Source organism: Arctopsyche grandis, chromosome 7 (assembly GCF_051622035.1).
Source record: "Arctopsyche grandis isolate Sample6627 chromosome 7, ASM5162203v2, whole genome shotgun sequence".
Classification (NCBI taxonomy): domain Eukaryota; kingdom Metazoa; phylum Arthropoda; class Insecta; order Trichoptera; family Hydropsychidae; genus Arctopsyche; species Arctopsyche grandis.
The window spans coordinates 12,028,908-12,045,980 of NC_135361.1; the positions used below are offsets into that span (position 1 = coordinate 12,028,908).

The window sequence follows — 17,073 nt, forward strand, 5'->3', positions numbered from 1 at the left end:
TATAATATTGCTTGTAGATACTTGTAAGTAAGAATGTAAGTACCCTTTGAAAGCATTAGATAAATATTCATTAGATCTAGAAAAATGTTAGGTCGAGTGTAATTTATTTCCATATAAATTGTAGTCATAATCTAAGAATAGCGTAGGCGAAACTTTCCATCGACCGTTTAAGATTTTCCCTTTTTAAGATTTAAAGCCCACTTTTTTTGTTGTAAACATACAATTTGCGCAAATAAAATTATACCTGTATGAGGAAGTCGTGTCTCGCGCCGGATATATTCTCTTATGGGCCGTTTACACCGACGAATGTGAACGATTTGACGTGTATAAACATTCCCCATCAGTACGACGAAAATGATATATCGCACTTGTACATAATTCGCGGTCCACAATGTATAATCATACAGTTTCTAGGTATCCATTACGTCCGAAGTGATAAGTGAAGTTTAGCTCGCAGGCGAAAGTTTTGGAAGCGCTGTAATACACGTGTTCTCATGGAAGTCATTAGACGCTGACGGACGCCTCTGCCGACCGATAGTGTCAAGAGGTCCGAAATGAAAACGTGATGACTATAGAATTTTTTTCTCTATGGCTTCAGACTGTGCACTCGAACCGCAACTTCTACCATTTTTTTATTATTATTTTCTTTTCGTTCGCCGCATTAATTTGGGGTTTTGCGTGCGAACCGAGCGTGAAAACAATTTCACCTTGAGTGATCCACGAGTCGATAGAAATAAAATTAATAATGCAGAGCTTTTGTTATTGTAGGTGTTGTCTAGGCACGTTCGGTTGGGGTTCGAAATCGGTTCGCGAATTGATTGATGTTGTGCGTCGGTTCCCATTTCCTCGAGTATCATTTCCTTTTGTCGACCGGGCAAGTCACTGAACTGTGATTTATATGTAATATACAAGCGGTAAATCGGCAAGTCGTAAAAGACAGTTCTCTTAAGGCTCGGCTTTATGTAACAGGGCGTTGAAAGGGTTAATAGTGAACAGCAAAGTGCGTGAGTGTAACGTTAAGGTTTTTTTTATTTATTTTTTATACGAAACATCGTTATTTTCATCGTTTATCATTGAATGAAAGTTTCTTCAATGCACTATGATTCCATATTAATTTGGGATTTGATTTGTCCAGCAATTTACACTAAGCAACAAAAAATAAAATACCGGAGTGGAGATTAACAATTTTTTGAACCACTGAATTCGAATATGACAAGGATTTGTGTTGGCTTGCTCTCGCTTAAGAGATATGAGCGTTTAAAAACGGGCAATGGGCAAAACGATTTTTGATTTTTGCAGTCTATAGTTCAAAATCTAGTATTGATGTTCCAAGAGTGAGTATTCGAATTAATAGTCAGATTTTTTTCTATAGATTTGTTGTGATCATTGATTGTGTTTATCTATTGATCTATGTATGTACATATGAAGGTACATATCATTTTTTAAATGATTTTGAATTCTCAAGCTATCAAATTTGTTCATATTATTGTAATAAATTATGACACAAATTTTTATATAAATTGTTAAGTATAAAGTTATAATCTAAAAAAATATAAATTTAAAGAAACATTTTAGGAAGCATCAATCATAGCCTATTTAATATGTATAAATGTTGTCTTATGAAGAAAGTAGGGTTACGAGTTCAAAAATTGCTTAGGACGAGGAAAAAAGGCAATCATTTTCATTTTCTTAAAAGTTCTTTAACATATAATAATATATGTATGTATTGAAATATTGCATAAGTTCATGTCCGATTTTCCTACGTATTTTCACGATAAACGGCCATGAACTTATATGGATTTTACATATTTGATGCAACATTTTAAGTATAAAAATGAGACTGTATATATTCTTAGCTAGAGATTCAAATGCCTTCCAATTTAGAGTTTTTCCCTTTCCATTAAAAATAAATCAATATATTTTATCCTAAAGGAAAAATATTATTCTAAGGTTAATATTATTCTAAAGGTTAAAAATATTATTCTACCTTACATAGATTAGATCTATTTTTCTTTAGTTTCCAGTTTTATTACTATTTTTATTAATCACAGATGTTTTTATTTTAATTTTTATTAAAAAATCGTATGATATGTAATATTTATTATATTATTTATTAGAAATCGTATGATATATAAGTACTGGTATTTTTTTAAATAAAATTAAATATGTAATACATATGTAGGCACTTAAAGATGAATGCACGTAATGCCATATTGTTTACATTGAAAGTTAAAATCACAATTGAATTTCAGTGCAATTTAGTCAAGTGATAGGTAGTGATACATTTCTAAAAGTCAAGGGCTAGCAATTCTTTAATTACCTTGACCCGAAAAAGAGAACAATCACACACTTGACAAAGAGAACCGTTTAGAGGCAATTGACCATACATATATTGAATGCAAATTCGTGCAAGCGAGTGAGTGTGAATTGTTCAAAAGATCACTTTTGATTTCGGTGAAAACAAAAGTGCTCTAGCACCCATTGAACGAGCGATTTGCCAAAAGAACCCATAATACACACATACACGCAGAGATAAAGGCGAGTGCGTTTTTTGATGTAACAACGGTGAGAACAACTCCTTATCTGGATACTCCAGCGAGCACTTTCTAACAAGGGCATTATCTGGCCTGGGTCTATGGATTTATGCATGTGTGTGTGTGTATGTGTGTGTAAGTCTGTATACACGGAAATAATAGCCGTTTCGGCAATACGAAACTTTCATTCGAGACCGCATTGTCTAAACGGCCACATATCAATTCGGCCGACAAAGAGATCGGTTTTTTATTATTATTTTTTCCCCACCCCAACCCGGTTAGAAAGTGCCCGGGGAAAAAAGTGATTCGATTCGGGCATCATCGAATCTTCATCGATCGTCGACAAGTGTGCCAAGATGTCAAGATAGGCAACGACAAACAAATGCTATCGAATAAATGTGCATTTACATATGTATATACATGGTGTTAATATAAAGTGTGAAATCATCATTGACGAAAAAATTGATCTTTGAAATGATAAATACAAAGAAATTATATATAACTTTCACTTAACGATTTAGGCAACATTTGATTTGGAGAAGTCATTAGTAAATACATGTCAATTTGGAAATGTGATAATAGTGTGTCAATTTTCAGTTTAATTTTTGCAATATCATATTCTAAATTTCGGAAGATGAATATGATGATGAAATTTTTGACTTAATTTAATCTACATATACGTATGTGTGCCTAGTATATACATACATATATGTAGGTAGTATAAATATATCTTAAAACAAATTTTTTCAATCAGGGAAAATTAAATTTCTACACTGATATAATTATATCTTTCAATCATAGAGAGGTTTTATTTATATTACTCTAGAATTTTATTTTCTATAGAATTTTATTTTCATATCATTATTATTAAGTTTTTTGTTATTTTTAATTCAAAATACAAATTAAGATTCTATAACTAGTGTACTATTTTTGAATTGCGTTTAAAACCGTTTCAAAGTTGCGTATTTTTGCTTTTAAGCAGACGGGTTTCAAAATCTTTTCAACATATAAAACGCATAGTAATGTGATGCAATATCTGGATGACGAGTAGAATTCAAAGCATGCAAAATCAGTGCAGAGCGTTGAATGCACAGTATTCAGTACTAACTTTAATTAAAAGCTTTGAACTTTTCAATAGACTGAAAAAGCATGGCCAATGTGAATTTTTTACTGTACATTAGAAATGATGTTTAAGGAACATCATTGAGACGCGCTAATTAATACTGGCATTTAAGGTATGCAAAGTTTCAGATTTTTTTTTCGTACCTTAGCAATTTGATGAAACATCCCATATGAAGTGGTTTTACTGTACATAAAATTATCCCATTTATATGATGAGGTGAATTGAAAACAATAAACTACTAAAACTGAAATTAAATTAAAAAAAAAACCTTCGAAAGTTGGTAAATTTACGATTTTCATAAACTTGAATGGGCTGACGCAGTGCAATTATTTTTTTAGGATTTTTATATTATTTTTTATAGATTCCCCATGATACAGAACATCTTTTTCAACTATTTTCGTTATTAAATTCCGATGTTTGCTGTTTTGTCTATGTATTGTCTTGGATTTTACGTTTTAGCGATGCTTGTGGGATCGTACACGCTTAATTGAAAATTTTGCCATGGGCGATTTGGGCATTTTTATGGCCATCAATAACGATAAGTACCACGGTAATTGAGTTTATTCAGTGAAAGTTCAATAATAAAAATAATTGGTCAAGTGAAACTGAAGTTTGTTAAATCGTGATTAACCGTAGTTGTAAATCTCTAGCGGTCGACAAACCCAAGGTCCCAAGGGGAGACCTTTGACAAATAATTATCTATATCGACACCTGTACACGCTAATTATTAGCTGTTTTGTAATATCTGTAATGCTTTGGCGATTTTGTAACTTTGGATAAGTGTTTCAAATGGACGAGTTTTTTTTTTGGCTTTTTGTTAAGCGATATAGCTTTTTCGTTAGTGCAATGAGGCAGAGTCACTTTTCGGTCGGCGAATACGGAGAGTAAAAACTCGAAAATCCAGTTAGCGATCGTTGATCTCGATTCAAACGGCGAAAAAAAGAGTATTTGCTTTTGAAATTTCTCAGTGATTAACCTCGCGATAACTGTTACGCGTAGAGGTTATTATGATTGTTCGTTATTGGCGTGAAAACGGGTTCTTTCACTGTTGCCTTCATCCGTAATGTGTGCGTAATTATTGCCGCATTTAAATAATTAAAATGACTATACATCCAACCTTGGACGATGTGTGTCAACGCACACTCTATAAACTGTAAACTATCTTTAGTAATACGAGTTGAAAGTCGTCGCAAATGGAAATCGATTTTATGCTAGTTAATGAATCGTCTCTTGAGCGGAATGAGTTTGCTTTTGAAGTCGTCGGAAAATTATCGATAAAAATGCTATTATTTTCGTCGGATCGTAAACCACTTTCCTTTTAAGGCATTGTGTATAGTTATTGATCCAATAGAGTTGTGAAAGTGAATTAATAATTATTGTGTGTGTGTGTGTGTTGTGACCTTAACCTTCATCGAAGAAATCGTTCGAAATCTTCTTATCTGAATTTTAATTATAATCCGATTAAAATAGAAATTAACGAATATTTATGGCGTGGCTATGACAGAAGTGGGAATGTCAGTCGAGGTGTTGCAATCGGAAACGAGTTGAAAAATGAACGGATGATATTATGTTACATAGCGAATGTGCAAAGTGTCCGTGAAATCACATTCATTGAATCATTGGATCTTTCGTGCTCCTTTTATTAATGCGGTTTTTTATTTTTATTTTTTATACTCATAAAGATGTTTGAAATGTTATGCAAATCGCTTATACAATAACAATACGATACTATTTGTATTCAATTCGTATGTTTTTTTTTATATCTAGTATTATATGTATATCAGTAATATATGTATGTAGATATTGCTAACAAAGTAATAAAATATATATTATATTATACATATAAACATACTTAATATGATTTCTTGTATTACTTCAATATATTCCAATGGATATTTTTAATTCAAATTAATTGGGATTCTTATAATTCAATATTTATATGTATTATATAATAAAGCAATTCAAAACCGTCATAAAATTCCTTTTTAAGGTGTAAATATAAGAAATATAAGATATAAATATAAGAAATAACTCAATACATTTTTTACTATAAACCTTTTAAGGTTGTATTTTGAATTTTTTACGAATTAAAGATTTTATTTATTTAACTGTCGCAATTCAATCCGTCGTAAATAATATTGGCGTGTGTGAATAAAGTGAATGGTTAAACAAGGTTTTACGATATTTTATATAATATATGGAAGTATACTGATGCTATTTTCCAAAGCTATATCTGTGTACATTTATAATATTATATGTTAAGTGTAGGTATTCTAATGCAGCTTTTCTTCATATATGTATCATATAATATGCTATAAAAATATCAATCCTAATTTGGATGTATTCAATGTCTACACGAGTGTGTGAAAATCTAGATCGAGATGTTTTTATTGGACAATCGTGAGGAGGTGGAGCTTGCGCGTCCGTGCCGTCCTTTAAAGGAAGTGTTTAAAAGGACATTGTAAAATCTCGTGCAAGCTCTAGAACTGAGGTGTTATAATAGAGCAATTTTCCGCAAGCTAGGTGCTGTGGCGCTTAAGAAATTTGCATATTTATCGCCGATGCACGCATCACCCGAAGCGGCAACAATAACAACAAGAACAACACGTTGTTACGAATCTGCTATCGTCGTCGGCGAAGATTGTCCGTCGTGTCCCGGAGATGAATCTTCGTCGTCGTTGTCGATGTTTCACAACCTCTCAGAGCATCTTCGGCGAGTTGCGAAACCTCCGTTGGAGCGAGAGATGTGTTGCAGCAAGTAGTGGTTGTTTGGACCGATGAGTACAATGGATTCGTCTATGCACCGGACAATGCAATTATGCATATGTTGACCCGTTTCCATTATGCGAAAAATTGAAATGTAATAATTGGTTCGGTATGGTGAATGTTTGCTCGTTTGATTCTATTGAACATCTGCTTTGTTGTTTTTCAATGACGGGAAGTTGGGTCGCCGATTGATATTTTTTATGGTTATTTATCTTTACTTTTTTGTACTATTCTATCGAGATATAAATTATGAATTTCCTCTACATTGAGAATAAGCCAATTTAATTTTCGTAAAATGCATATTCGTTTTCAAATGTTGAGAAACATGTGATGGTTCCAAACGAACGCATTTCAATATTGATTCATGTTAAATATTATATGCATTCAAATACTCAGTACTTGTAAAAATTTTTTTGATTCATTCAAACTTTCAAAAATTCGACGAAGAAATTATTCTTTAAATTTAACAAGATTTGAACCTTAAAACTTTTAGTCAAAAGTAAATGGAAATTTAGTATGTCAAGAGATTATGGGATTGTCCAGATAGATTTTTTCTTATAATATTTACGAGTATATCCATAAATAATACATAGTGTAATATCCTTGACATTCATTCAATTTTTTTTTCTTGTTTGTAAAATTAAATATAAGTTCAACTGTTCAAACCTAAATATAATTATGGCAGAATCCTTTATTATAGTAGTTGAATAATATATTATCGAAGTAAAATTAATAAAATAAAACATATAAATGACATTTAAAAGTCACATGATTCGAAGATATGTACATATGTACATACATATATCTAGTATAAAAATACATTGGAAATCTGGTTATTATTTGGTTAAATTATCATAATTTAGTTTAATTAAATCTGCACTTGTCGAGATGACCATGGAAAATGAATCTGACCTTTTGCATAAAGCTATTGTATGACGTCAATGTCTAATTTTGAATATTGAAATCATCTGTTTGAATTTAGCAATATTTGAACAGCAGAATTGTCGAATTTCTAATTCTAATGAAAATGTGTGTATAAAATATATCGCAAAAATTATGATTTCCAACGGCAGAATTCGACTTAATTGTGGAAAAATCAGTATAAGTAGAGAAAATCTTAAAATATGTAATTATCATAATTAGATGTTGCGTGTGAAATGTTCGAATAAGTAGAATACGAATTCCGCTATAGATATTATATTATGAAAAGTTGATGATTAAGTTAGTATAGTGGGAATTTAAAGCATACTAATACTGAATATGATTACTATTATATTTCTAAGTTACCTTTATACTAAATCGTACATACATATATTATGACAATGAGAACAAGTGAATGTGCATCGTCTGCTTGCGAAATTCTGCAACAGTTCGTGCTATCGAGACACAGCAGCCATGAGAATTAGATGTTTGGCATTTAAGAAGTGTACTTCATATTCGACTGTTACGTTGTCGGGACTATTTGTACGTAGGCTCCTGCGAAGGCTAAATGTTATAACGCTGAGAAAATCGACCTGTCGACCGTTTTGTATGAAATTCGCGCAACAGGTCTTATATGGTTTGAAAATCGTGTTAGTTCGATTTGACGTTTGTCAATTATCACAATTGGATTCGGAGTATTTCTTGAATTGAAACATTTATCGACAATCTCACTGATTCACTCCACCGGCACGTACCGTATACCGAATATTCATTCACCTTCGTTTTTTTTATTGGTTGTTCGCTAAAGTAACCTTTCATTTCTTGAATCTCGCACGATGATATCATCAGTTATGTACGTTTGGAGGCTCTGTTTCGGTTGAATAAGTTCCATATCCGTTTTAAAGTTGTATTATTTCATAAAATACCATCACCAGTTTCAAAATAATGGATCCATCCAGATAATATTAGAATAAATAAGCATAAGTTATTATTTGAACAGTGCTATTTTGTATTTAAGCAAATAAATGACCGTGATTGAGTCACCATATGAAAATTTTATATTGCGTTTACAAATATTATGTTTTTTGATGAATCACAAAAAAAACACTCAAATCAACACTTACAATTTAGAATAATTATTATATTTTTATATATTTTTTTAAACTGAAGTAGTGTGGTTATTGGCTAAAGTTTCAATATTCAATATTTTGATAAATTGGTATAATACATCTAAGAAACATTCAAAGATTAAACTCTATACAAATTTAAACATTCATTTCAATATATGTATGTATGTACATCTAATTACTTGTTTGAATGATACATATAAATATTGTGAGGAAATTAAATCAATTGCTAATTGTTAGAATTACAGCCGATTATTGTATGCGAATCACAGTCTATACTAAATATTTGATACAACATTTTGGGTAAATTTTTCAAAATCAAATCTGGACATAAAGTTCTGGAATCTATATGGATAAATTATTTAAAAAAAAACCCTGTTGAATATCCTTTTGGTTTATGCTCTAGCTAGACTGGACTGGTATTCGAAGACGGTTATGTAAATGTTTAAAGGAAAAATAATATATAGTAGATCAAAATTTAATTCCAAGGTATATAATTTGCACACTTCTCCATTTTTGCGAACGCTTGATTGATTCCTCTATCCGAGTGTTACGTAATGGAACTATTCTTCGGATTAGAGAATATACCTCATCACGGGTACGAGATGTAATAGATGGGTAGTATACTCATTCGCATTAGATGATCGTTGACCCGTACGTTTGAATGGACGTCGGCACAATCAGATAAATTGCTTCTCTACCATCGTCGTGAGGCGTCTTCTGCAGCATCTTTTTTGGTGCCATTAGAGATGGACAGGTCGAGTTCAAGGCTGTAAAAAGGCATTATGATACGTGCGCACTTTTATATTTTTTGTTCGACTTCCTCTGTGAGAGTCGAGATTGAATCTACGCGTAGGGTAATTGGCGTCGTTTGAACAGAAAGTTCTTCTAGGAATACGTATCTCCAAATGAGTCTTTGGTGCCTAGAAAGATTGCGTGTAATTTTCCTCGTACTATAATAGCGGTTAAAAATAAACAAACTTTTGCTTTATAATATAAAATACACATCACGCTCCATACAGATGATACGCTGTCATTTTTAGCAACTCAACAGTTGTAAATAATTTTCATGTAAACGTATTTATTTATTTAATGTACTTTAAGACATCTATTCATCGTTAATATTGAATATACCGCTAGCAACAATCACACGTACTGTCGCACCATATGTTATTTTTTTCCTCGATGTATTATAATTATATAACGGAAAACTTCAATTGATTTGTACTTGTTTTAATTTTACAGGCATACTTAAAAGCTGTATCTACTGGGGTTGAAGATATACGAGGAGCTTTGAAGTTGCGCACGGATGAAGACTTGTCGAAAGCTCTAGTCGCAACTGGACCGAAATTGGTACACGAATCAACAAAAACCAAGAAAACTATAGACACAGAAGAAAAAGTAACGGATTATTTTACTTTATTTTTTTATGTACGATATTTAAAGAGTGTTTTGTACTGAATGCTGTTTAAAAACTGTTACAGGAGGAGTCAAGGGCTCTCCAAGCCGACGGTCAAATATTGACCGAATCGAAAGTAACAACCGAACACGAGGAGATCAACGATCAAGATTTACCCGACGAAGAAGTAATTAATCATTTTTTTTTGTTAAAATATAAAGAATAAGCTTTTATTTTTTGTCACTTATTTTCGGTTAGTGGTTTTTAGTTAGCATATGCTGTGACAAGCAATGTCGTCGAAATTGTTAATGATTTATAATGAAAGATCTGTCACTTTTTTGTTGATGATCTAGGGCAGTGGTGACCGAACTTTCTCAACTAGAAGGCCGCTTTTGTCGCTTACCATATGCTGATTTCATCGATTGGTTTAATAAAAACCACCGTCCCTTTATTCAAATTCTTAGAAAGCTTAACTGTACACCGACTGATTTTTGTACGATTTATTCTCGAAAATTATAGAGCAACAAAACAATGAACATTCCTATGCTTATCAAATTGTTTACTAATTTATCAGTAGAATCGCTGTTATTAATTTTACGGTAAAAATAGCACAGTTAGCATCCAATTATCATAGAAGAAAATTTACATTTTTCGTCTAAAGGACTTATACATAGGTAAAATATTCCGTATTAAGGAAAATTTGTAAAAAATATGAATCGTTATAGAAATTTTGTATTTAAATTATATTTGAAAAAAAAAAACAAAACAGTTAATTACATATAAAGTACAGGAACTCGCCCAGTACATATTTAGTGTTATATTTTAACTCATATATTTACAATTATAAATGTCATATATTTACAATTATAAATGGCTGGGTTTCTTAGTAGTGCTTAATAGTGCTTATAAACAGTCTTACATAGTAGTGCTTATAAACAGTTTTATTGACTTTGAGATTGGCCAACAATCTATTAACAAAGTTATATACTATATAATTCCTAAGTGATATTTGATAAAATCGCCGCGAAAGGCTCTCATCTCAGCAGCTTATCTCAAAACAAACTTCATAGGCATCTGAGAGTTTTGGCGCCTCTTTACATCACCGCGAATAACTCAATCGCTGGCTTGCGTTCCCAGTGTGCTCCTAGGTAACTTTAATAGATAGTAGGTGGGTAGGTAGACATATCTGATGAAGCACCCCGACGTTGACTAATGGGGCGAGTATCAGCGCGAACAAGAAGGAGCCGATCTAGGGAACAAAACGACGCGATATAATATTGCGCGCGGGGTTTCGCTGTCGGCGCGCCTCCGGATCCGGCGTCCGGTTAATTTATCACCGGACCAATTACGTAGATCGCCGGGGTCGATCTAATTACATCGGAGTCCCTCTCTGCGGATTCACATAAAATTTTATAGCCCGTTACCGCCCGAAGGAAGATATCCACCTCTAATCCCCCCCTTTGCTATATATCAGGCTTGGGCAAACGGTAGATCGCGGTCCATCGACGGATTGCCGAAATCATTTGGAAAGTTGTCAATAAAAAAAAATCAATATTAAGATCTTTATGAAGCTTTTAAAAATCATTTTCGAAAGAAGACTTCTTAAATTCAATATAATGTTAATTTAGCTTGTTTTTCTGCTATCGATATTCTTATGAATTTAGTTGTAAAATTTTAGATAAGTATCTATTCCAAATTACATTACTTATTTTTTAAGTGTCTTCTTATTAATATTTACTCATTCGTCATACACTGATAGCAATTCCATTTGAAAAGGTTTTTTTTTTTTTAAATACACCGGAATTGAAATAGGATGTTATATTTTCATTATTCTAAAACAGATTCGTTTCTTTCTCTAAGTAGAACCATTCTAGATCATTTTATCCAATCGTAAAGTCTGTACACATAAAATCTTCATACCTTCATACGTTTTGTCAATTTGATGTTGTTTCCTTGACATTCGCTGAACACTCTTCTTGATACGGTTATGTAAAATCTTCATCACATGTAAACCAAGTTAATCATTGATTGCTTAACGTTTAACTGACCGGGATTTTTTCAAGCTATTGTAATAATATATCGAACTTTTTAAATGGATAGTACACATTTAAATTTGTTAAAAAGATTGTCAACAAACGTGTTTATCAAAAATTATTATTACCTCAGTGGAGATGAATAAAAAAAATCCTTATGGGTAAATTAGAAGTCTTTCCAGGCCTGCTCTATATATACATATATATATATATATATATATATATATATATATATATATATATATATATATATATATATATATATATATATATATATATACACATACATATATACATAAGTACGTAATACGTTTATCTCTACCGGCGCGTTCGATGTTTCCTCGTGGGATTCTCGTGTAATGATTGTTTTAGGTATGCGCTGATTATAGGATTATAGCACACGTGGTTTTTGCCGAACACGTACTCCTCAGATACGATCTACCATTGTGCATGAATGTCCTCAAATAACCGTTTTTGTGCTTTGGGTTTTCGCGTTGTATTTACGGAGCTTACGGTGTAGTATCTATGTATTATACGGAGAGTTCAACGAGCGGTCTAGCGCTATACTTACATATATACACTCAATACAATTAAAATGTAAATTCATCTTAGGTACCTATATTCATACATACATAAATACACATATATATATATATATATATATATATATATATATATATATATATATATATATATATATATATATATATATATATATATATATATATATATATATATATATATATATATATATATATATATATATATATTAGATATAATGATGAATGGATGAAATTTGCAAATCATCTCCCCGAAAAGTGTATTTATTTTTAAATTATACATACGATGGTGTTGATGCATTGCTTGTTCTGCGAGTCATCCTATATGCAAATATCGTCTTGAGCTTTTAATTTATATAGTATGATAGTGTTGTGGATTTTGACAGAATGAAAAAGTGGGTTTATTTAGATAGAAATTTGCACTGCGATCTTCTATTTGCGCATACAAGATACTAAGTGTATTTATAGTGTACATTAGGATGTTACGCAGAAATTCCACTGTAGTAGTCGAGCTGATAGGGTCGTTGACTTGCCACTTCGAGAATACTGGTTCAGATGCACATCTGCAAGGTGTTAAAACATTTCTAATTAAATATTTTTATCATATTGGACAAAAACAACATTACCTTGAAAAATGATTAATTACTCATGTTCTTATGTTATTCTTGTTTATTTTTTGAGATTAGGAAAGAATTTCAGAGACGTCATTAGTGGCTAGTATTTTACAATTTTTGGAAATATAATTATACGAATTATAGCCTCAGTATGTTGATTATTTTAAGTAAATTTAAACATGAAAAAGTTCTTCTTATTTTGTTGAGTATAATTTAACATTGCAATATCGAAGGTCATAGGATACGAATGCGAGCTTTAAAGACACACTTATGGGATTGCGTGACCCGAATTTAAAGGTTCGCCTGGCAGGGTGTCTGTGGAGAGAATCCCGAAAATAAAATTTATAGCGTCTGCCAAATCATGGACGTGATAAAATTTTAATTCGATGTCCTCTTTGAATTCCAAGTTGGGAATATATTTGAGTGGTCGCGTACGTTGAACCGAAAATTTGGAACGTTCGTCATGTTTCAATTGAAATAAAGAACGCTAATTATTATTTATTACTCAGTATCGCGTGGTAATCTTGAGAACGTCGATTGAAAAGCTTTTTGCGCTTCCTCTGTACGCGAGAGAGTCAACTGTTTGGATTTATCGTCACGCGATGATAATCCAACGCAGAGGTGTGCTTTAATACCGCGGATCACCCACGGTGGTTGATACTACCCGTCTTCGGAACCACTTCTATAATTCTAACGAGGAATGTTAATGTGTTGCTAGTTATTTTGATTCGAGCGAAGGTTCATTGTCCTGCGCGAAATTGATCGAATGGTGATCTCATTGTGCTGATGGTTCTTTTGGTACTTTTACCGACGAGTTAACGGTGAGCGAATTGTAATATGTTTGTATGTCTTTCAGGGAAAATCGTTGAGCAGTGGCTCTCAAGAGGTGGTCCGCGAGGCTGGGCAGAGGTGGCGCCAGACTCGAGACCAGGAATTCGTGGACCACATGGCCGGAGGGATGAGGCTAAATAGGGAAATGAGATATAACGCCGACACAGAAGAAGGTGAATTGTTATATTTAATGACTTAATTAATACGGACTTAATTTTAGGTGACTTTTATAATATATTTTAGTGCTTAAGTGCCAATCTGGGGTTGATTTGAATTATTCAATGAATATTTAGGTGTTAAAGAATACACGTAGAGTTTGAATCAATACTATACGTAAAATGAGTCATGTAATAAAACTTCCCTTAACTTAAAATGATGAATCGTTACTATTAAAATATATTTAATTTATATATTTAAATATAAATTACTTTAAAGATTATTAAAAGCAATTCGCATTGATTTTTTAATTAAAATAAATCATAAGGCGAGTTTATTTTAATATATTTTATATATGTACATTAAATTTTTAATTGTTGTATTAAACAAAATACATATAGAAACACCTACATACATATACAAAGTGTTTAAAATTTAGTAATCATTAGAATAAGGAGACATCTATCGTCGTTTTTGAAAATTATTTTATACGAAAATAGTTTGGGAAATTGACAAAGATTTTTCATTTCTTTTTCTCAATATTCAGATTCATTATTAATATTTTTAATTGCAAGGATATCTACAATTACATGAACCTTTTTGTAAATGAAATATAGAATAAATAACTATAAATTTTGTTATTAGTAGACAGCAGTAAGAATAATATATGTACATATTAATTTTACGAGTTTGTTTTTATGTTTCATATATATACAGTTTATTGGCAATAAATAGTTTAACGGTAAAAATTCAATTGTTTCAGGCGAAAAGTTCGGAGATCCTGGCATGGACGATCCTCACGACTGGGATAGTTTATCAGCTCGCGTGAGGAAACAACGACGACAGGGACATCGCACTCTGATGCAAAGACAACGAGGTTATAATTATTTCAATATAGGACTAGGAAGCATTTAGCATAAATTAAACACATCAAACGAGACACATATAATTCGATTCCGCATCAAATTGAACGCAATCAGACTCGCGGAGGGGATGCAAATTGCCTCGGCCCACATGTGACATTGCCGCGGTAGGCATTTTTGCGGGGGATTAAATTATTTAAAACAATGTAATTGATTAATTAAAAATGTATAAATAATACAGATAAGACGAGGGTGACCTTGTTGAATAATTTGAGTTGGTTAACAGATTGTATGACGCACTTGTCGAATTCCTCCCGAATGCAAAAAGCGATGAAACGCACACGCACACGTGTACGTGTTAATTTGTTATTTATGTTTATTGTTATGACATTAAGTGTACGTATTCATTTAATTGGCTTATTTGGGTATGAGAAGGCTGTTTGTAACTGAGAATGAAAGGTCAACACGATACTATTGTTTACAAAACACATCGAGAGGAAATATTGCATTTTGACTAATGAATAGTCCGTTTTAGGAGTGACACTTAAAACATCGACAGATTTAATGTTGATCAGATAGGTAATCTTTATATTGACTATAAATTATAAAAACAATATTTTTTAATATGATGGCGTCTATTAAAAATATAATTTGGCTTTTGATCTGCTTTTGTTTAAATTAAATGAGGCTTAGAATTTGTAGTAATTTGAATCATATTAAGTTTTATAAAATACATATATGTTATGCCCTTAAATAGTATTGAAAATATTAAACAGTTCACTCTTTTATGTTATCCATATAAGGAAAATGTAATATGTCAATAACTAAACAACGCATTAGACATTTTGTTCCACGAACCAAATTATAATGTAATCACTTTTTATTTGGCCAATTTTCACCAACGTCACCGTCACCATTTTCGGTTGTTTCAAAGCAGATATCGCCTATTTAGAATACTAATTATATTTGCCACAGTTATTCAGCGTCGTGTACGCAAGTATCTGGCCACATATGTAGAATGTATGTAGTTCGGAGTATGCGTATTCGAATATGCAAAACGAGAGTAGTTTGAACAGGTGATACGAGCCTCGTTGCTCTTGTTTGCCATTGCTTTGTTCATTCGAGAACACGCGTTGAAAACCCACGTCCTCGTAGATAGAGACCCCAATGACATTTTAGGGCAATTAATGGCGATCGAAATGGACACAACTCCTACTCATACCGATTATGTACCAGGAATAGCCATATAAGTTGCGTTGACCGTCTGAACGTGTGTACGTTGCCTCTTTTTGTGTTGTTTTTGTTTGAAGATAGGGAACATAGTGGTAGGTGTGCTTAAGCCGAGGATAGGACGGGTTTTTCAGCGTATGCATGACGTCAGGCATTGGTTCCAGTGATGATTAAAATTACTCAAACATTGTACACAGGTGCTTATTTGAAAACATTTATACACGTAGTAATAGGAGAGAAGTGTATATGCATAGCTATGAAAAGAAAGGTTTTTAAGATGAAATTTAATTGCTTTTACACTTTATTAAACATTCAGCAGACATGTTTTATTACAAAATGTATTGTATTATGGTTTTTTTTTATATGGATAGATAGTGGTAAATATGTACATATTTGAAATCAATACGTTTAATATATATATAATATTTTGATGACATGATGCTAAACTTCAAGGTTGATAGAATAATATATTTTGAGGTGAAAATGTGATTTTTATGTATTTTTTTGTTCAAAATTGATTCAAAATTGCTGTTTAGTAGTGTTTTTATTTCAGAATGTAATTGAGGTCAATATTTTATTATTCAGTTGGAATTTATCTTTATATTATATAAGGAAATTTTATGCAATATATCGATATCAATGAATATATTTTCGGAATTTCATTCAAGTGGGTTGCGCATTAAAATGAACACTCAATATTTTGCGTTGACATGGCAAACATGCGAGTTAAAATACGCGGTATTTTTCTTTGAATATGGGAAAATTTTGCGCAATCAGTCAGTTACCTACCTGCCTAAGTGACGAGTTTCAAATGAAAATAATACAAAAAAAGAGCAAATAAATTGACGCGCGACTCGTATTAGTCAACATTGTCGAGTAAATTTCACACCAGTCATAAATTTCCTCCGAAGCGGGA

The 17,073-nt window shown here is 32.0% G+C and overlaps 1 protein-coding gene across 5 annotated transcripts in view; it reads left to right on the forward strand.

Annotated features, from left to right (window-relative positions):
- The window catches only part of chas (chascon), a 113,510-nt gene that overhangs the window by 79,351 nt on the left and 17,086 nt on the right, over positions 1-17,073 (forward strand). For all 5 annotated transcript variants that reach the window (XM_077435094.1, XM_077435090.1, XM_077435092.1 and 2 more), the window contains exons 6-9: positions 9,717-9,872; positions 9,956-10,057; positions 13,934-14,081; positions 14,828-14,941. In XM_077435094.1, coding sequence (XP_077291220.1) covers positions 9,717-9,872; positions 9,956-10,057; positions 13,934-14,081; positions 14,828-14,941 — 520 coding nt within the window. The remainder of the gene's footprint in view (positions 1-9,716; positions 9,873-9,955; positions 10,058-13,933; positions 14,082-14,827; positions 14,942-17,073) is intronic.